General features: G+C 49.1%; 1 protein-coding gene across 2 annotated transcripts in view; it reads right to left on the bottom strand.

Annotated features, from left to right (window-relative positions):
* Window positions 1–21,140, bottom strand: part of DIP2A (DIP2 acetate--CoA ligase A) — a 112,614-nt gene that overhangs the window by 42,848 nt on the left and 48,626 nt on the right. For both annotated transcript variants that reach the window (XM_045776964.2, XM_045776963.2), the window contains exons 7-17: window positions 18,624–18,743; window positions 17,147–17,344; window positions 11,006–11,097; window positions 7,856–7,966; window positions 6,539–6,662; window positions 6,147–6,256; window positions 5,575–5,677; window positions 3,952–4,016; window positions 3,625–3,718; window positions 2,869–2,988; window positions 1,225–1,339 (exon numbers count right to left, since the gene is read on the bottom strand). In XM_045776964.2, coding sequence (XP_045632920.1) covers window positions 1,225–1,339; window positions 2,869–2,988; window positions 3,625–3,718; window positions 3,952–4,016; window positions 5,575–5,677; window positions 6,147–6,256; window positions 6,539–6,662; window positions 7,856–7,966; window positions 11,006–11,097; window positions 17,147–17,344; window positions 18,624–18,743 — 1,252 coding nt within the window. The remainder of the gene's footprint in view (window positions 1–1,224; window positions 1,340–2,868; window positions 2,989–3,624; window positions 3,719–3,951; window positions 4,017–5,574; window positions 5,678–6,146; window positions 6,257–6,538; window positions 6,663–7,855; window positions 7,967–11,005; window positions 11,098–17,146; window positions 17,345–18,623; window positions 18,744–21,140) is intronic.

The following is a 21,140-nucleotide window of genomic DNA, read 5'->3' as shown; positions in this document are numbered from 1 at the left end:
CTGCACCGCGCTCCGTGAGGACACCGGCCGTGCGGCTGGCCATGGGGGACAGGCCTCCTGAAGGTGCCGCGGCATCTCACCCCGCCCGGAGGCATCCGGTGGGCCTGTGGCCACAGTCTAAGTGACACTCTGTGACTTCCCCAGGAGGTCATAACGCTGACCAAGCTTCCACCTGGCTGTGCTGGGACATTTGCTGGGAGCCCTGGGCAGCAGGACAGGCCCCGAGGAAGCCCGGGGCAGTCCCCAACGCGTCCAGTCCAGAGACCAGAGATTGCAAGCCAGAACCGGCCAGTGGAGCCCTTCCCAAACTCCTGATGCAGAATGCCAGACGCCACCAAGCGTGGGAGTGAGGTGCCCCACGGCCAGAGCAAAGGAGAGGAATACTTTATGGTTTGTGAAGGATAAAGATGTTCTTTCTCTTCTTAGTTATTTAATGTTAGGGTTATTTAATACTTGCACATACAGACTATTTACAAATATACTAATATAACACAAGACCATACCATGACTGATTTTCTAACAATTGGGTTAAGGGCAGAAAATTAAGGCAGAGACATGCTCAACTGTGAGCACACCGCCCTCTACGCCAGGAGGGCACTCAGAGGCCGCTGCGGACAAGAGCCCTAGGGCAGGTGAGAGGTGGCCCAGGAAGGAGAAGATGGCCTGGGGAGCCACATGGGTATGTTAGGCGCAGGAAGGACGAGAGCCTGCCAGCTCTGAGGACTCCCGACCCCACCGTCCAAGCTGAGATGGGGGAGCACAGAGAGAATGCAGCTGTGAGAGCTGCGGGGGGCTTCCTCCGGAGGGGGTGGGGGCTGAGTGCTGGGCTAGGGTGCTTCTCCAGGACAGCCCGCAGGCACAGTCCCCCGTCCATGCTGCCGGGCACTGGAGATGCCAGGGCCCCGTTCGGGGCAAGGAAGAGCTCCAGGCTGTGATGTTTACGAAGGCCAAGGAGGAAGAGAAGCCCTCAGAGGGAAAATGAGCCCAGAGATCACAGCTCCGGGAGCCGCTGCCCAAGTCCCCGCACGGATCCAGGCTGGCGTGAGACACGCGGCCAGCAAGGGCGAGGGGCCCGGGGCTGCTCCCTCAGCACGCGCACACGCCTGGGAAACTGCACAGAGTGGAGCACTGCTTCGTGAGCTCTTGTGCTTGCAGACCGACCACGCTCGGCAGCATCGGTAGCAGGTGTGGGAGGAAGACGGAGCAAGCAAGCGACCACCTCACCTGCGGACGGCGACCGTCAGCGCCTCGGGAGAACTGGCGCAAGGACAGATGACCTCGGGCCTCAGCCCTCTGGACTGGAAGACGTTGAGGAACGCATCGCAGGAGGAAATGGACCCTGCGTGAGACAGAGGGAGACGCGGGGTAACCGGAGGGCTGACGGGGACGGGCCTGACCCGACACACAGGCACACGAGCTCCAGGCCGTCGTGACATCAGGACACTTGTGGGGAGGGGTGGGGCTGCCTCCACGGAACACACGACGCGTCTTGAACCCCCAGCAGGTGAGAGTTGGACGTTTCTCAGGGAAGGCCTCTGTCTCGCCCCTGTGTTGCCTCTGAGCGCTAACGCGTCGCCAGCCCTGCCCTCGCCCCGTCTCCTCACAGGTCTGCTGCGTGAGCAGCATGTATGGGGCAAACTCCCTCATCACGAGGCCCAGGTGCACGAGAGCCCCTGCTGCTGGGAGCGCCTCAGGGCTGCGGGGTCGGCCAAGTAACCGCCCACAGGGGCAGCCTTCGCGCCATCCCCGGGCTGTCCCTGCTGCTCCCCTACTCGCCCCGGCCAGTCTGAGGTGCCACGGATACGGAAGCTCAGCTCCCAGGCAGGAGAGTGCGGCCTGCTCAGGGCTGCCCCATCAGGGCCCCAGGCTGTACCACAACCTCAGGGACCCTGCCGCAGCGAGGCTCACGGAAAAGGAGGGGTGCTGCGTCCCGCTCTTGCTGGGCACTGGCAGACAGCAGAGGACACACGAGACAACCCAGTGGTTCAGCGCCACAGGGAACCGGAGGGCATGCAGCGCGGCAGGACCTGAGGTCTGTGTGGGACCGGGTCTGGGGAGGGCCTCCCGGTGGGAAAGCTTAGCGGCTAAAAGGGTGGAGCCCGGTGCCAGGGGAGGAGCTGCTGGCGGCTGGCAGAGTGGAGGATCTGCGGGGACATGATGCAAGGACCGGGCATGTGACTGGGTTCAGGCACCCAGCCCTGGGTGTCTTGGAGGCAGGATGGAGGGACCCTCCAGGGCCCAGGTAGGGGTGGAGGCAGTAGACGGCAGGGTGCCCTCCTGAGCCGTGGGGGACCCAGGGGTGCAGGGCCGTCAGGGCCCTCCTCGCAGGGGACTAGATGAAAGGCCAGCCTCTGGCCCAGGGTGCTTCAGTGCAAACACAGCGGCACATAGCTGTTAAACCAACGCGAAAGCGACCTGGTCGAGGGTTTCGTGCTGCACGGAAAGCCCCACGGAGCCTCCCCAGGGAACGCCCTGTGGCAGGCCTCAGACAGCCGCCCACGAGCAGCCACGCTCAGACCCTGCGCAGAGCCCAGGGCGCACAGCGGCATTCCAGGGGAAATCCCGGCAGGAGGTCAAGCCGCATCGCTGGGGCCACAGGGGCAAGGACACCGGGACAGGCCCCCAGTCCATAACCACATTCTGGGCATCTCTTAACGTATCTTCTGTCTGCAGTGTTAAAATCGCTTTTACATTCAGTGCCCTCAAGAGCATGCACGAGAGAGGCCAGTGAGTCCCCGTCGCAGCAGCACCCTGACCCCACAGCACTCTTTCTTAGCACGTTGCGCTCGAACCTCTTCCTCTTCCCTCCCGAGTCAGGCCTGCGGGGCGAGGCCACGGCCACGGCCTCACGCGGCTGGGCTTACTCACAGGGGTTAGCGCCGTCGGCCACAATCAGCATGCGCAGTGAGCTGAGGCTGACGTCCCTCTGACCTCGCTGAGCTAGGAGAGACCAGTGCATGTCGCGGGACTTCACCAGCGCGGCCCGGGCTGCAGAGGGGGAGCATAGAAGTGCCCTGCGTCATGGGAAAGCGGCACCCCGGCACCTCACAGACACACCCGAGTCAACATGGGTCCCCAGGAAGAGTGAGTGTGAGGACAGACCCAGGGCCCAGCCTCAGGGGTTCACCAAGGTGCCCTCCAGCCCTGCTGGAACAGAGCCTGAGGGACGAGGAAGCCCTGCGTGACCGAGGCAGGGGGCAGGGAGGGCAAGGCCTCTGGGCAGCCCCATGGCCCTTTGTCTACACTCCTTCCTTCCTTAGAATCAACAGCTCCACCACGGGCGGCTTCAAAAGCCCCAACTTCAGATTAAAACCATCTCCACTATTAAGAACTGGGAGTATTGATGTGACTCTAAAGAAAATTTCAAGAGAATAAAATTAGTAGCCTATGGTGTTTGCCGCAGAGAACTGTCACAGGGCCATCCCCCACAAGGGCCGCCCAGGCCGTGCGCACAGGCCAAGCAGTGTCCACGACCGGTCACGGAGCACGCGGGCCGTCGGGGCTCCTCTGCTCCTCCCTGCAGTTCTGCATGTCGGCTTGACTACCTTCTTCGTCACCAAGGGTTAAATCAAAGTGACTTCTCGAAACCAGGGTGAACCAGATGATGGTGCTACTTCCCGTTACCTTTGTACGAACACACTTTCTGGATCCAGGACAGAGGGTTCGCCTTCATCAGCGCGTACGGGATGCTGATGACGTGCATCCTGTTCATGACGCTCTGTGGAAGAAACGGGGTGCTCAAGGGGCAGGCCTCGTGCAGGTGCACGCAGCAGAGGGCCACACCGCGCCAGAGAGGGCAGAGACAACGTCAACGCCCTTCTCATGATGACATGTCAGTTCAGACAAGGGTTAACTACGTCACCTACAAATAGGGTTTGGTGTCATCTACTGATACGAAGCGTTAGGGCCCCTCCACTCCAACAAGTAGGTCATTTAGCGTACGACACTCACTGTTAACACTCCATGCCACAGACCAGCATCCCTTTTGAAATCCAGCACATTTGTTAATGTCTCAGCTGAAAGTGGACAAAGATGGTTAAACCACTTGCGACCCTCTTCACGAGTCATGTGCATTTTTAAAGAAACTCTGAGATGAATACATCGATTGACATGAAGAGCTCTAGGAAACATACACAGCATTTCCAAATACCATGCACCAATTAATCAATCGTCTTGGTTATTGTACTCAAACTACCAGAACAACTCAGAAGTAGGTCATACAATTTTGGATTAAAACAGTGCTATGCTGGGACGCCTGGGCGGCTCTGTCGGTGAAGCGTCTGCCTTCGTTGCAGGTCATGATCTTGGGGTCCTGGGATCGAGCCCTGCATCAGGCTCCCTGCTCAGTGGGGAGCCTGCTTCTCCCTCTCCCTCTCCTCCTCCCCCTGTTTGTGCTCTCTCTCTCTCCCTCCCTCAAATAAATAAAAATCCTTAAACATCTTGAAAAAAACAAACAAACCCACAGAGCTGTGCTGACCATTAATCTGAAAACATAAGGACCAGCGTGTACTTGAGCGGCCCCTCGAGGCTCTCCCCCTGCAGTGAGGTGTGGGGTCAGGACTTGTCAGGGTACATCCAGACTCCCCCATTCTCACACGAGGCCACCACCCCGCATCTTTGGGACACGTCACGTGCTGCTCGCGCTGCTTCCCTCGCAAAGCTGCTCTCTCTGTTCTCCTCCAGTAAGGGCGGCGACCTGGGTCCAGGCCCCCCACCAAAGCCACAGCAACCCCGAGGTGCACCCCACAGGAGATGGCAACGGTGAACACAAGTCGGCTGTGCCAGGAAACGCAACTGCTTTCTGAGTAAGAGTTCTGCACGCACGCCCTTTGTTAGCTGAAGCGCCCAAGTGATGGGCGGTACGCACACGTCCAGAACAAGAAAACCCTAGGACTTAACAGAACCAATTCTCAAAAAATTATTCAGGCCCTTGAATATATCTAAAATCACTCTCCAAATCTCCACTGAAGTCTTCAGCGACTCCTGACTTTCATTTTACTTAATTTTTCTATTTTATTTTCCTCTCACTTTTAAACACCCGTATTTTAGTTCTTTAAACTACCCCTCGATTTACTTTCTAGTTTTATTCAGTTCCGGTATTGTTATAGTAGGGAAACTACCATGTATCCATTTTTACAGTTTTTTAAAACAATAGTTCTCTAAGCTAAATATCTGATATTTCACAGTAAGTGGGGAGAGGTGCTACCCACGTCACCAACAGAAAATCTATGACTTTCGAGATTCCGTTTGTATGTCTGCATGCAGGACAGTTTAAGCCAAAACCACAGTCACAGAAAACAGTAATACAAAAGTGGGTCCATTAAGACGGTTTTCCATTTTTTTAAGTACAAAATGCACTGCCCCTCAGCTATGCCATAGATGGAACCCGACCACCGGGCCTAAGGGGTGGCATACAACTTTCATGCTCTGTAAAATCAACATACACACGCATGTACGGAAAGCAGTGGGGCTGCCTGGGAGCACAGCACCCTGAGCACTCCAGCCCCCGGCCCCACCTGGGTGAAAGGGCTGATCGACACTCAGCCACAGTCCCTAGGGGCTGCACACCCTTACCTTCTGAGTAGCCACAAGCCTGGGTCAGAGCCCGGCACTGGGCCAGCAGGGATGCGTGGGACACCGTGACCCCAACTGTGCTGCCTTCTTTGCTGGTTTTATACTGAAAGATTTCAAGGAAAAAAATCCATTATGTGATGCTTCCGGAGGTCACGGCAGACGGAACGGGAGGCTGAACGGGAGGCTGTCAGAATTTACAAAGAAGTGCCGGTCGCCCGTCCTTCACTAAGTGTCCCGACACACAGCAACACACGTTACACCATGACTCTTGGGGTGACACTGCAGAGGAAACTGGGGCACCCCTGGGGTAAGGGCCTGGGCACAGCAGTGCTGCGGGCTCCCCCATGATGGCCGACATCCACAGGGCAGCCAGCGAGGGACAATCCAGTAGGAGTGAAACCACACCTGTGTGAGCTCCCCTACGACCCTTCTGTGTCCGGGGTGAAGTTCAAACAGGAGGGTAAGTTTAAGCCTGTAATCTAAAATAAATGGCAGCTTACACTCTTATGAGAAACAAGAGCTGAGTCTGTGGGGGCTGCTTCAACGTGCTCTGAGTTAGACGAGGCCATTACCTCGATGTAGGCGGTCCCAGTCCCTGCATCCTGGGCCTGCGGGTGCCAGTCTCGGGGGGGCTTGGTCAGATGCTTCCCATCGATCACCAGCCAGGAGAGCGGGGGCCAGCCTGCGAGGGTGGACAGGGCACCAGCCCAGAGAAGTGGTCAGCAGGCCTCAGGGCTGAGCACCCACCACACAGGCACCGGCTACTGCGAACCTGGGGAACACAAGCCTCCGTCCCGTTCACTTTGTATTAATTTGTACTTAATTCAGTAGGTGCCTCTGACCAGTGACCACCAAAATGAACAGCATAGGTACAGACTCTGAATCGGGGAGGAAGCCAGACGCACAGGCCTCTGGCAAGGACCTCACTCCTGCTGGAGACACCCCCCTGCCCTTGGGGGCCTACCTTTGAAAGTCGTCACCTCTCCAGTCTGTGCCTTGGGCAGGCCTTTCTGACAAGCGTCCGTGGTCAGGGCCAGGGCGACGCCGCAGCTGCCCAGCAGGAAGCCGACCTGCTGGCTGCCAGCATCCTGCAGAAAACACAGCCCGGCGCTCACGGGGCCGCCACAGAGGGCCCTGCACCGCTCCCGCCCACTCCCAGAAAGCTGAGTCCTTCACCTTCGTTCGCCCTCGTAAGCTTCTAAAACTGAATCCTATATGGGTATAGACTGTATGTTCATGAAAATAAAGTATAATCATTTTTAAATTTAAAAGATATATTTTCGCAATGAGATAGAAAGTTCCAGATAATGGGCTAATTTCTCAGTGTTTTCTTGCAAATGACATTTAGCAGCATTTTAATTAACTCCAAAAATAATAGCATGGAAATCTGCACTTGAGTCATGTTTAAAATCTGCAGATTAATCGGGGGGGGGGGGGGGCAAACTTTAACACAATTACTTATTTCCCACAGAAATGCACATTTCCTTCCAGTCAATGCTTCTTTTGTACATGTCCCTTAGTAATGTTTTGTCACTTTCTGACAAACCTCTTGCTTTTTCTGAAGTATCTCTGTATTCAAGTATGTGTTTGTCATATATTACCCTTTGGGATTTGCTGGCGTTATCTCAAACTTCGTTTTTGGGACTCTGGGGTCTTTCTTGCTGACGACGCTTACTTTAACTACCTGAACATCGACAGGCTAGAAAACTCTAATTTTCTAAAATACATGTCTTGCCTACTCCTAAAATAATTTTTTTCAATAATCAGATTACTGACACTTATACTTGAAACGTAACAGCTACACAGAACATCAGCAAGTCCCCCACATTAATCATTTGTCAGTAATAAAAACTGCTTGCTATTATGTAAGCAGACAGAAAAGCAAGCAATTCCCATCTTGCGTATTCAAAACTATCACTGAGAAGGAGCTACAAATTATTTCCCTAAGTGTATGGTTTTGAGAGTTTAACAAAACCTTATCAAATCACAAATTCTATCCATCAGAGGAAAAAACACGCACTATTCTGAGAAGTTCACAGGGATGGCGTAATAGCTCCGTCTACGGCTTCTAAAGTCCCACTCACAACAAGACACACACGACAGCGGAACCGCGGCCGTCTCCGCATCTCACACTCTCAAGCCCAGCCTGCCTGCATTCCTCTCTTCACTCCGAACAGCGCCTGGCTGCCAGGAAGACGACATGAGACACGGAGAATCTGTGCGTCAGCTTCCAAAGAGAACCTCACGGGACCGGCCCCACGGCCCCAACCGCGTTAGCTACCTTTCTTGTTAACGGCACCTCTATGGGGACAGGAACCAGGTCTGCCAGGAGACACCCGTAAAATGCCACCATGAACATCACAGGGTCACTGTTCGGAAACACCAGGGCCACCTACAACGGTACAAAGGAAAACCATGAAATCCACTCGCGAATGACGCAGTCATCTCAACGTTTAGAACCCCTGCTGATTAGATGGAATTTGGACATTTTAGATCATCTTACAGCTTTTCAAATTTAGTTCAGGAAATGTAATTTGGGCGCTAATTCTTGGTCCTTAAATTTCCTCAGCCATGTAACTTTTCATAAATAGCTTTCAGGTCGAGGTCTTTATTCTACAAGCAACAAAATGATTTAGAACATTTGTGCCCAGAGGCAGTGCGACGAGTGTGGTGTGGGATGGGGACGCAGCTCCGTGCACTCTGCCTGTCTGGGCAGCTGCAACTGAGGCTCCCTAGCGGGACGCACCACCCACATCCGTCAGCCTGGGTGAAAAACACCCACAGCAACAGGAAGAGTGGGCACGGAACCACGTTATACCCAAAATATCTTCCCGAAGATAAAATCCTAACACCAAAGTTTTAGTTGAAGAGATCTTCACTCAAGACTCCAATGTCCTGATGGGAAGCGGGGGGAGGGCTCCAGACCCCTCAGCTGAGACCCCTACCGCTGCTCCTCTCGCGGAGCCCCCTGGGTACCCCACCTGGTCCCCATGCGGCCACTGTTGAAGTTACATGCTCTATTTTATTCATCTTACACTTTTATTTTTATCAAAAACATTTTAAAAACACAGGATTTAGGATGACAAAAGTACTAATGAAAAACAATACCCCCAAGCTCCACTCCCCAAGGCAACCTCTTTAAAAATATCTTACGTCTTCCTTTTGCTATTTGCTCTCATATTTTTAAATATTATGCGTACACTGCTATATTCTATTTTTTGAAAATGTCTCAGTATTGATTTTATTTCCTTTTATTGTAGATGAACTCCCAACCCTCTCCATTCCTGCCTTTCTCTTCCCCCATCATTGCAGCTGTCATTTCTTACAACATCGGATAAAATTAAAAGCTTTTTATGGAACGAGATTTTTATAAGCCCCAAATATTGTAGTAAGTGTGCTTGGAACCACAGTGATTAAGTCAGGATCACAGATGTTAACACCAGGCCCTGAGAACCCAAAACAATGGCTTAATAAATACTTGGAAGACACAACTTAAGCTACACCTGTATTCTCTCCTTGAGGTCTGGAAATCCAGTTTCTAACAAGTTAATTTGTTGAGAAGGGCAACGCTCTCCTTTAAAGTTGATATTAATAGTGACCCACAGCTTTGAGACTAGATGCTTGGTATAAAAACATTTTTAGAGAATTTGTTATAAAGAGCTGCGTTTGTTCATTTTCATAAACTCTATTGACCACAGGACAATGGATCTGCCACCCACATCTGCTAAGTAGCTCATTCCCTGTGATCCTGTCTGTGACGGTCCCATAATTAACCTAACTTGTGGGCTCTCTCACGAGTCAGAGGGTATCTGGGAGTCTCTGCCCCTGCAGGAATCTTCTTCAAGAAAAATAAATTAGTGATTCTTAGGGTCGTTTTAAAGCAGAACATAAATCAGGGACTCTTGCAGGTTCACAACGTATCGGGTCCCACTCTCGGGCTGTTCTTGTTTTTACAGACGCGTCACCGCCGATGGTAACGGCTACCACATCCCCCTGCTTTGCTGTCCATGCATCCGCCGGCCAATCTGCTCTAACGTGCTCCTCCAGATGTGTCCAATAGCCTTCGAGACTATTTTCTAAGTAACCAACCGTCAGGTTGTCCTAAGTCTTACCAGGTGCCCAGCAGCCTACCCCGGCCTGGGGCCTCTGTCCTCCTAGGCTGCGCTGCGGCTTGCTCCCGCCCCCCTGGAAGCTCGGAGGCTTGTTTCTGCACCCTGGTCCTGCTCAGTCAGCGGTGAGGAGCTGTGCTGCAGGCCCTCTCACTCTCGAGCTCCAGGATGTTGACGGGCTTTACTACCACCATTCAAAATCTCTACTCTCTGTGCCCTTTCCCGTCTGGAACTCCCACCAGCTGGACGCCGGACCTTCTTGACCAAGACTTGGTTTTGCACTATCTGCCTTCCCACTTTCCATCTCTCAGCCTTCCCCACTAGCATCTTTGCCTTGATTAATGGAGCAGTATCTTCACCTTAGTTCTCCAGGGATATTAACACTAATTTTTAAAAAATTTCTTTTCTGTATGTGACTTTCTTCCATGTTTGTTTCCTCCTCCCACCCCCAAACTTCCCCTTTTCTCGGTTTTTTTTTTTCTTTGCCTGTCGGTTGTTTTCTTTCACATTCTTCAGTTGTCCTTGGTGACTGGTTCTTTTTAAAGAGTGGACACTCAAAGAGTTCTGAAACTTACAGTTTCACTGTGGGGCGATCTAACCACCACAGTCCCTCTCACTAGGGGTCTCACTGTGGATTGTCCTGCCCTCCATCCTGGACGTTGTTCCGGTCCACCTGTGCTCCTCACGTCTGGTTCAGTTTGCCCAGAGCCATGCTCACCAACAGAACGTCCTACGATGACGGAGATGCTCTATCTCCAAGCTCCCGGATGTGGGAGCTATTAGCCACATGTGGATCACGAGCCCTTGAAACGTGGCTTGGGTGACTGAGGAGCTAAGTTTTTTATTTTATTTAATTGTGGTTAATTGAAGCGGCCCCATGTGGCCACTGCACAGTACTGGGCAGTGTACTGAGCACAAGGAACAAGTACGCCCCCAGCCCCTTCACGTTCTACCTCAGCAGTGAGGTAAGGGGGCTGCCTGGCCACGGGATGAGAGGAAGACATGAATTTCCAAGTAAGGCCAACGTTTTCTCATAAAACCTAAGCCTTGGGGACCAAATTTTTATTAATATTAATATTTTTACTAAAATCAATAGATATGAAGTCAAAGAGTCAGTGGTTGAGCAACGGAGAATGAAAAGAACCATCATCGTACGTATATCACCGTAAATTTTGTCCATATTTAATAATTTTCTTTGCTGACTTTAAATCCCTTGTATTAATGCTGTAAGTCTAACCAACTGACGGAATACTGATTTCAATGAGACATAGTCTTAGCATTTATTTCCGTTCACTCCAGTAAGTTGTAATCTAGTTACTTACTCTGTCTCCAGGTTTAAGTAGTGGTTCATTCTTACTAGTCAGTTTATTAAGTAGAGTATAAGCTAGTTTTAAACTCCGACTCCAAAGTTTGCCTAAAATAAAATAAAAATACTAAGCAATGTAAAATTTAAGAAACTAATAATTAACATTTTAATGCAGCAATCACAATACCCCATAATGCACCATCACTCTATTATTGGAAATTCAGGTAGTTCCCAACTGGTAACTGTTTTGCACAATGCTGTAATGAACATCGTAGCTTTCTCTTAAACATAACTTATACATTTATTTTTCTTAATACAAAAATAGAACAGGAATTTATTATAGAAAATTTAGAACATAGAAAAGCTAACAGAAGGAAGTCAGCATTCTTTTGTTATGTATGTACACACACACGCAAGCACACATACACGTATGTGCAATTTTCAAGGAACTCTGCTTTTTTCAGTCACCATGGCATTTTGAATGCATTTTCACGTCATTAAATATCTCTTAGTTACATCCCTTATTATGAGTGGCATAGAATTCATTTAACCTTTATAATTCATGAGCTGGGTCCTACCGCCATCTCCAGTCTTCACTCAAGAGAAGACCGTCCAGCAGACGTCAGTCACCTGTCCAGAGCTGCTGGCCCTCCAGGACGCAGCCCTGAGCCCTAGCAGGTTCCGCCCGGCACATGTCCCCTCCGGCATGCAGTCTCGTGTACAGAGCCCAGCCGTGAACGCTCAACAAAAGAGAGCGTCACCGAGGAAGACAGAAGATGAAACAACAGGAAGGGAAGGAAGACAAAAGGCCTCTGGGGAGGTAGACCGAGGCAGGGGCGACAACGGTGTAGGACGACAGGAAAACCCAAAGCAGCCTCCACATCCACCCTTTGCAGTACCGAAGACGTGACAGAAGAGTCATGATTCAGCCTCTTTCAAACTCCTGGGGAATAACCACAGGCAGTTGGAGCAGCCGTGCCCCCTGACTAGGTGCTCAGATTTCACGGTAAATAAAACTAAACTTGGGTACAACATTATGAAATAAGTGAACTGTGGGACCTGAGAAATCAGTGAGAAGAAAAATATTCAGCTCAAAACCCTTTGCCTTTGTCTACATACAAAGGTCAATTCAAGATGTTGATAACTGTAATACGCCCAGATTTTCAAACTGAATCCAGCTATGCGCAAAGAGAATAACGCATCATGACCACGTCAGTTTATCTAAAGAATGGAAAAAGTTCTGGGGCACCTCGGTGGCTCAGTCAGTTGAGCATGCGACTCTTGATTTGGGCTCAGATCATGATCCCGGGGTGGTGAGACCGAGCCCCGCCTAGGGCTCCACACTCAGCGTGGAGTCTGCTTGAAGATTCTCTCCCTCTGCCCCTCCCCCACTCTCACGCACTCACTCCCTCTCTCTAAAGTAAACAAATAAATCTTAAAAAAAAGAATGCAAAAAGTTTTAACAGAAGATCAACATAATCTGCCACATTAACAAAGGTGAAAAAAGGTAAAACAATTTAACAATCATTCAGGATTTTAAATGATTTAAGTCCAGAATGAAAGGAAATTTCCTTAAAGTGATAAAGTCCATCTTTAAAAGTCCTATAGGAAATGTCATAATTAATGGTCAGATATTGAAAGCTTTCCCGGGGGAAGCAGAAACAAGCCGAGAACATCTGCCTTTCTACTGAAAGTCTTAGCCAACGCAGTAAGGGGGAGGGGTGGAGAGAGAAGGCAAACAGTTGGAAACAAAACTGTCATTATTTGCAGATGATGTGACTGTGTACATTACAAATCTCTTATAACTGAAACTGGCAAGGATGCCAGACATAACAACGGTACACAAAGACTATTTGATTTCTATATACCAGCAATAAACATTAAGTAAAAATTTTTAATGATAATATTCACAATAAGATTAAAACAGACATGCCAAATACCTAAGAATAAGTGTTATGCAGTCTCACAACAAAAACTTACAAAACATCACTGAGATAAAGTGAGGGTTCAAATGGACGGAGGGACGTATTATGTCACGCACCGGAAGACTCAATAACGCAGAAGTGTCCATTTACAAACCGCTCAGAGCAGTGACCACCAGAATCTCAGCAGGTATGTCTGTGCACTGGACAAGTGGACCCTAAAACTGACCCTGAGACACCAAGATACACAGTGCAAGGACAGCCGAGACCGTCTTGAAGAACGAGGCGAGAGGGGGAGACTTCCCCCATAGACGTCAAGACTTACTACAGAGCCAGAGTAATTCAGGAAGTCGGTCCTGGCGTACGCGTAGTATATAACTCAATGGGATAAAACAAAGAACCGCAACAGCCCCACCATGTGTGGACAATTCCGTCTATGACACGGGCACCCTGGAGAAGGGTGGCATCCCTGTGGGAATGAGAATGGGACAGATGGCTCTCCCTCCTGAAAAACGGACCCTGGGACCCATCCCCACACCGTACGCAACACTCATTCCCAGTGGATCTGGGAGATCTGAATGTGAATGGCAAAACAGCAGAGCTACTGCAAGACAACAGGAAAGCTTCATGATCTTGGCGTATGGAGAGCCCTTAAGGAGAATTCTGGAAGAATTCGCCATGAATGAAAAGGTGAGGTTGGGCGGAGCTTCTGCTCACTAAGCTACTGGTCAGGAGTAGATGGTGAAGGCTCCCAGTGGGGGACCCTTGCAGCACATGTCACTGACAAGTACTGGTATCCAGAACACACCAAAAATTCCCACAAATAACCTCACATAAAAAATGTGCAAAAGATTCAATAGTACGTAACAAAAGAGAAACCCCAAATGATTAACAAACAACAACAAAAAAAACCAGGAAAAGATGTCAATCTACTCTGTCATCAGGAAAATGCAAATTAACACCAACATGAAATACGACTACCATATTCTCACCCAAGTAGCTGCAGGAAGCCTGACGATGGGGAACGGGTGGGGCTGACACACGGATCAACTCAGTGCAAACTGGGAACGTTTGGCATTACCTGATCAATGTGAAGATAGGCATAATCCAGACCCAACACTTCCACTCCAAAGTACATATCCTACAAACACGCATGCTTATGTACCAGGTGGGACACCCCAGAAAGTTCCTAGCAGCACTGTTTGTAAGAGCCTTCTGATCAACAGCAGACTAGTAGTAGTTAAGTTTTTGGGGGGTCAAAACTTATACTTGGGTTTTCAACTGTGCAGGCGTTAGCACCCCTAATCCCTGCATTGTTCAAGGAACAACCAAATATATAGAAAAGAATACTAAATAGAAAAAAGAACATTAAGGCTATACAGGATTCAAAAAACGTATAAACGTAATCAAAGTCCCAGAAGGACGAGAGAGAGACCCGAATTCAACAGGCGGGGTCTGTGAGCAGACCCCACTCCTCACAGCAGGCAGTGAGCTCCTTACTGAGGAATTATAGACCGAGCTCTAATGAACGCAGATGCAAAGACCCTAAAGAAAATACTGGCTAAATCAAATTCAGACATTTGTTAAAAAGATATCATGGCGAAGTGGGATTAATTCTAGGAATGCAAGGGCTGCTTAACATCTGAATTCATCAAATTAAGTGGGGAGGAGAGAGAAAGATATGATCCTCTTGACAAAGCAGAAAAGTGTTTTATAAAATTCACTGCCATCCATGATAAAAAACAAAACAAAACTTCCTAGTAAACTAGGAATAGAAGGCAACTTCCTTAATCTGACAAAGAATTTCTACCACAAAACAAGCAAAAAAACTGCAGCAAACACCATCCTTCGTGACCCACAGCTTTCCAGCAAAGGTGGAGAAGGAAGCAAGAATGCGCACTACCCAACATTGTGCTGGCAGTTCTAGCTTCTCGGTGAGGCAAGAAAAAGACAGAAGGCATAAGTATCGGGAAGGCCAAAACAACACTGTCTTTGTTCACAGATGACATGATTTTGAACGAAGATATCCAAAAGATACATGGACAAACTACTAATTAATAAACAGAAAAATAAGAGGTAAGTTAATTTAATGAGATTATTAGATACAAAATCACCATTTGGGGTGACTGGGAAGCTCAGTTGGTTGAGCTTGTGCCTTTGGCTCAGGTGATGATCCCAGGGTTCTGGGATCGAGTCCTGCATCAGGCTCCCTGCTCAGCAGGGAGTCTGCTTCTCCCTTTGCCCTTCCCCTGCTTGTGCTCTCTATCAAATAAATAAACAAAATCTCTTTAAAAATGACCATTTAAAAAATCAATTGCACTTCTATATACAAGCAACAAATGAGCAGAAAAAAGTTTTTAATCATTCCATTACAATAGGAATCAATCTAATGAAAGACACTCAAGAGTTCTGTACTTTAAAGCATAAAACATTAACAAGAGAAATTAAAGGGGGCCTTGAAATAAGGGGAAATATTTCACAATCCTGAACTGGAAGATTCCGTAATTGTCATGGGATCAATTCTCTTCAGACTGAACTACAGAAGCAATGCAGTGCCAATCAATATGCCAGCAGGAATCTTCCTGGATATTGACAAACTGACTGTAAAGATGGCTGAGAAATGCAAAGAGCCAAGAAAGGTCAAGAAAACCGTAAGGAACAATCACAGAGCTGTAGGGCGTCTACACCAGACACCAGGACTCATAAAGCTGTAACGGTTCAGGGAGCACGGACAGACAACAGACAGACAAAAGAGCATGAGGGCAGCCGCAGACCCACACGCACCCTTTCACCTGACCTGCCGGGGAGGACTGCCTTTTCAGTGGATGGGACTAGGTCAGTGAGACATTCGCAAGCAAGAAAACGATTCCAACGTCGCACCACACAAACTAAACTGGAGATAGATCATGACACCTAAATATGAAAAGTAAAGCAAGGTTTTGGATGAAAAAGTAGGAGAATATCTTTGTGATCTTACGCTTGGTAAACAGGACAAAAAAGCACTAAAATAAAGGGAAAAAATAGATAAATAGATAGATAAATTCGACTAATTAAGACTTCTCATTTATCTAAAGCCACAAATAAAAGTGTTAAAAGACAGTCCACAGAGTGGAAGAAGACATTTGCAAAAGAAATCGGACAAAAGACATGTATCTGAAACATACAGAGAAGAAAACATTAGCAACCAAATAGAAAAACGAGTCGAAGATTTGGATAGTACATCAAAGAGGATATTCAAACACCCAATAAATATACAAAAAGTATCATTAGGCATCAGAGAAATGCAAATAAACCACCACCATAACTAGACACCACAACACACCTACAGGAAAGGCTAAAATGAAATAAACAGACAATATCAAGTGTTGGCAAGGGTGTGGAACAACTGTAAGTCCGCACACGCAGTCTGGACACTGTGTAACAGTGCGTCCTAATGCCAAACACAGGACGTGTACGTGTGCATTTATGCCCCGCACAGACTCCCCTAGGAATGTTCATAACAGCACCATACACAATAGCCCCAGTGCAAACGTCCATCTACCGTAGGGTATGCAAATAATTTTTGGCGTGTTCATACAATCAAGTCACATCCCTCAACGAGCTTCACACAACAGCACGGCCGAGTCTCCCGACAATGCTGCATGAAAGAATGCAGACACACAACGCCTTTCGCATAATTCCATTTACACAAAACTTGGAGACAGGGAAGTGTTGACAGGCCTCAGGCCAGTCCAGCCGTCAGTGTGAGGATGTATGTGCTGGAAGGGACACAAGGGGCACCTGGAAAGGCGCGGGAGCTGAATGCTAGTTAGAGGAGTATATTCTCTCCGTGAAAACGCATCAAGCCAGATGCTTATGATCTGTGTTACATAAAAATATAATATGGAACCAAAAGTCGCCAAACACAAAAAAATACATACTGTATGATTCCATTTATACAAAGTTCAGAATGAGACAAAACTAAATCCCATTGTTCAGAGATGCATATTTAGATGTGAACCCTGACACCAGAGCAGTGGCTGGTCGCCATCAGTCAGTGAGGCGTCCCCTCTGCTGGGAGGAAGGGGCAGTGGTCCAGGAGGGGCACCTGGAGTGAGGCAATGTTCTGTTGTTCTGACAGTTGTGTTGCTTTCTCGGGAATTGTTCTAGCATGTTCGTGAAGCTCTCTATGTCTGTGCTGTATAACATGTAACATTTTACAGCTAAACCAGAGCCCGACTGCTTTTGACACTTGCCGTAGGTGAGGGTGTAGACGGCCTTCCCAGCCGTGTCCAAGGCGGTCAGACAGGGGGCTTTGGGCTGTGTCGTACCCCACCGTTGCAAGGCGGCCAGCAGGGACGGGGGCCAGGGAACCCCCACAGCCAGAGGTTCCCCTTTCAGCACCACCATCTGGCTTCCCTCAGGCTTTGGCTGATTTGGGTCTGGTTGCTGCACTGTAAGCAAAATTGAAATTTAAAAATCAGCATTCCATAGTACCATGCACACATTCTGTTTTTAAGCATTCTCTTAAAAAATACCAACTGTAAGAAGATTACAGTAACTTATTTAGATTTCCTTATCATTAGAATAGTCACAGACCAACGGACCAAAGGACAGATGGAGATACGTCATGGTTAGTGCTGGACGCTGTCACTGTGACCCCACGGGACAGTCCCCAGCACGGTCACAGTGCGGTTGAGGCTTCCGTGGGGTGATGGCCGATGACGACACCTGAGGGGCAGGCACTAGTTCTTTCATATAAAGGATGAAAGTGAGTAGAAACCATCTCAATTTCGGCACTCAAAACAACCATCGCCATGTTGAAAGAAAAAAATAGAGTAAAATCCATGACATCTCCAATGGCTAGGTAACCAGCATCTGCCCAAGTGTAGAAAGACTGCCGAAGACCGTTTCCACCACTGAACTCTGAGAGGCGTTATCGCATTACGAAGGAGAAAACCATGCCCTAGAAGTTGTGTCTCAGCCTCAGTGAGGAGGAGACGCCTGGCTGTGGTCCGTGGGGTAGCAACACTGCACAGGAGAGGCACGAGGGGGCAGGGGGCTGAGCTGGCCACGCGCCCCTGCGGCTCAAACACAATTACATGCCCGTACTGTATACTAGGCTTTATTTCTGTTCCTTTCCTACAGATTTATACTTCTTTCTACTTCTTGGTAATTTTCTCTTAAAAATACATCTATATTCTTTTGTCCTAAATGTACATCTCACTCATAAATGAGAGACTACATTTCTGAAAAAGGGCCAAAACCATGCTAAAAATATACTTTAAAACCATGGGAAGACAAGTATTTCAGATTTAAAGTTTAAATAAAAATTGCAATAATGGGGTGCCTGGCTTGGCTCAGTTGGTGGAGCGCGTGACTCTCAGTCTCAGGGTGCTGAGTTCAAGCCCCACGTTGGGCATGGAGCCTACTTAAAAAAAAAAAATTGAAATAATGTAAATAAAACGAAACCTTAAAGTATTCTTATAAAGTACTAAGCACTGGACCAGAGGCACAGAGAAATGTTAAGTCCCTTAGCCATGAGCAATGCGTTTTCTCCCAGTTCACGTGACGTGACACATGGTGACCCCCGGGCTGGAAACAGATGGGGGGGTCACTCGGTGGTGTTGTAACGTCACCGTGTGACCACGCGTGACACACATTTGCCCACAACCCTGCACAGGACAGCCACCCCGTTCACACAGACACGAGAGCCCACCCGAGATCTCTCACCTTCCAACAGCTCCTCAAAATCATCCACAAAGAATTCCCTCAGCGGAGGGCGCTTCGGCCGCTTCAGGGTGTTGAGAAGCTGCTGGATCTTGGAGGACACTCTGCTGTTCACAGGAACACCTGCCATGGGAAGAGGAGCGCTGAGCCCAGAGCTTGCCAACCCTCTGGAGACAGGACGTGAGGACGGGATTCAGCGACCAACAAGGCAAACATGTTGGAACTCATAAATCCCACTGAGCACTGGCCCCGTCGTGCAGTCGTTTTGGAATTCATTAATTCATTCAACAAGTATTCACTGAAGGTCTTCCGGGAACTAGAACTTTTTTTAAGCTAGTGATCTTCAAAGTGGTCCAGAGACCCTTTCAAGGGGTTCATGGGGCCCCACGGGGGTGTCACTGCCCTTCCCTCCCTCCTCACAGAGCATGGTGGGTCTTCCAGAGGCCCCACGATGCGTGAGCCACAACACACTGAACCGGGACAAGGCGCGGGGCCCAGGTGTTTCCATGAGGCCAGCCGTGAGGGAGACCGGCAACATGGAAAGCAAGCCCAGTCTTCCGGCCAAATCTTTGTTTTAGAAATTTTTTCATAAATATGTGCTACTTACGTGAAGATGTGATGAATTTCTTATTGCTATTTTTAAATGGATTAGTAAATATTTTTTAAATCTTTCGTTTTAACTTCTAACATAGTCGATATCACGAGATTTAAGCCACATACACTAAAAGTTCTTTGGTGTCCTCAGAACTACCCAGAAACTGTTCTGGGAGATGCAGAGTCAGCAGAAAGGCGGCTCGCCATCTGCTGGGTGAGAACAAGCAGGAACACGTCCGCACGCCACAGAGCCAGAGCGGTGGCCAGGCTGCGGCTGCTCTCGTCAGCGCGGGGAGGAGGGCCATGGGTGCCCGTGGCAGCACTGCCGGGGAGCACAGATGAGCAGGGCCCGAGCCTCACACACAGCCCACCGGCCAAGGGCAAGCGTGGCGGCCAGCGCCCCATGTCTTTCCACAGCACGCCCGTCCTCCAGTGTGGAGCCAGTCACGTTCCCAAACCAAGCACCGTACTGGGTCATCACTGGTCTGGTCTTCACGGGTCTGAAACATTCTTCGTCCTTTATGACATTGACATTTTGAAAGAACACAATTCTTTCTTTTTTTTTTTTTTTTTGAGTTTGCTTGAGGTTTTCTCATGATTCCATTCAGGTGCTGGTCTCCTGGCTGAAATACTAGCCAAACACCACGTCCAGATAGACGGGACGCCCACCTACCCTCACGGAGACAGGTCTTTCTCACCCCAAATGCTGCCCCGGCTCCACACTGCACTGTCACTATGTTTTCTTCTGCAACTAATCTGCAGTGTGAGGAGACACTTCAAGACCACACAAGTACCCCGACCCTCGCGGAACCTTCTCCCTGCTTTTAACAGCCACTGGGTCATTCTTGTCAGAAGCAGTGTTTACTGCAATGGCTGCAAAATTATTCTCCAACATTAGCACCCCATTTAAATTTACCTGCTGACACTCAGCATTCTGTTATCTGTCTATCAATCAATCATCAGGAATGACTCCGTGACTGATCAATTATTGGAAAGCATTATGGATTGGGGGCACCTGGGTGGCGCAGTTGGTTAAGCATCTGACTCTTGGTTTCAGCGCAGGTCGTGATCTCAGGGTCGTGAGATCGAGCCCCAGGTTGAGCCCCATGCTCAGCAGGGGGTCTGCTTGAGCATCTCTCCCTCTGCCCCTCCTCCCGTCTCTGTCACTCCCTCTCTCTCAAATTAATAAATAAATCTTATTTAAAAAGGCATTATTGTTCTTAACTATTTTGATGCACAAACTGTCCCACATTTAGCCAGTGGGATCCCATGCAAGTTGATCGGTGACGTGCCCCCATCATTTTCTTTAAACTCTGCTGTCCATTCTGTCATGCTTCAGTCATTTTATGCTACCCTGCCCCAGCCCTGGAATTAGCTATTTCTCTAAGGAGCCCTGGTCCTTCTGAGTGGGAATGATGTTGAAGACTGAGATCTGGCCACTAAGTGGGCTCACTGCTACTGCAGTGTCTTTGCTACTTTTGGAACACAGAGCTAAAAACGTGTACATGTATACACACGTGCGTGTAGTCGTGCACACACACACACACACCTGTATGCCACTGTGCAGGTGCACACAGACAGTACAAACAGATACACATTTAGATCTTAGTCCACACAATACTTCTAATCCCGATCTTCCCCACGGGGTTCTTCTTGTCTTTCCCACTCATATTTGGACATCCTTTCTTCCGCAGTAAGAACCCTGGCTCCCAACAACACCCTTCGCTCAATACCATCATGTGAGCACACAAAAGAATCTCCAAGTTGCTCTACCCATACAAACCTACAAGCAACAGTTCAAGATTTCTTTGCTGTTCACACCCCACCTCGTCCAAGACTGCAGGTGTGCGTCCGACACCGTGTTCACAACTTAGCTCCCTCTCCTCCCATCACCCCCTCAGCTGTGGCTCTGGTACTTCATGGGAA

This window comes from Ursus americanus, chromosome 4 (genome assembly GCF_024610735.1).
Source record: "Ursus americanus isolate L20-20 chromosome 4, mUrsAme1.1.p, whole genome shotgun sequence".
In the NCBI taxonomy this organism is placed as follows: domain Eukaryota; kingdom Metazoa; phylum Chordata; class Mammalia; order Carnivora; family Ursidae; genus Ursus; species Ursus americanus.
This window is presented reverse-complemented; position numbering and strand designations above follow the sequence as displayed.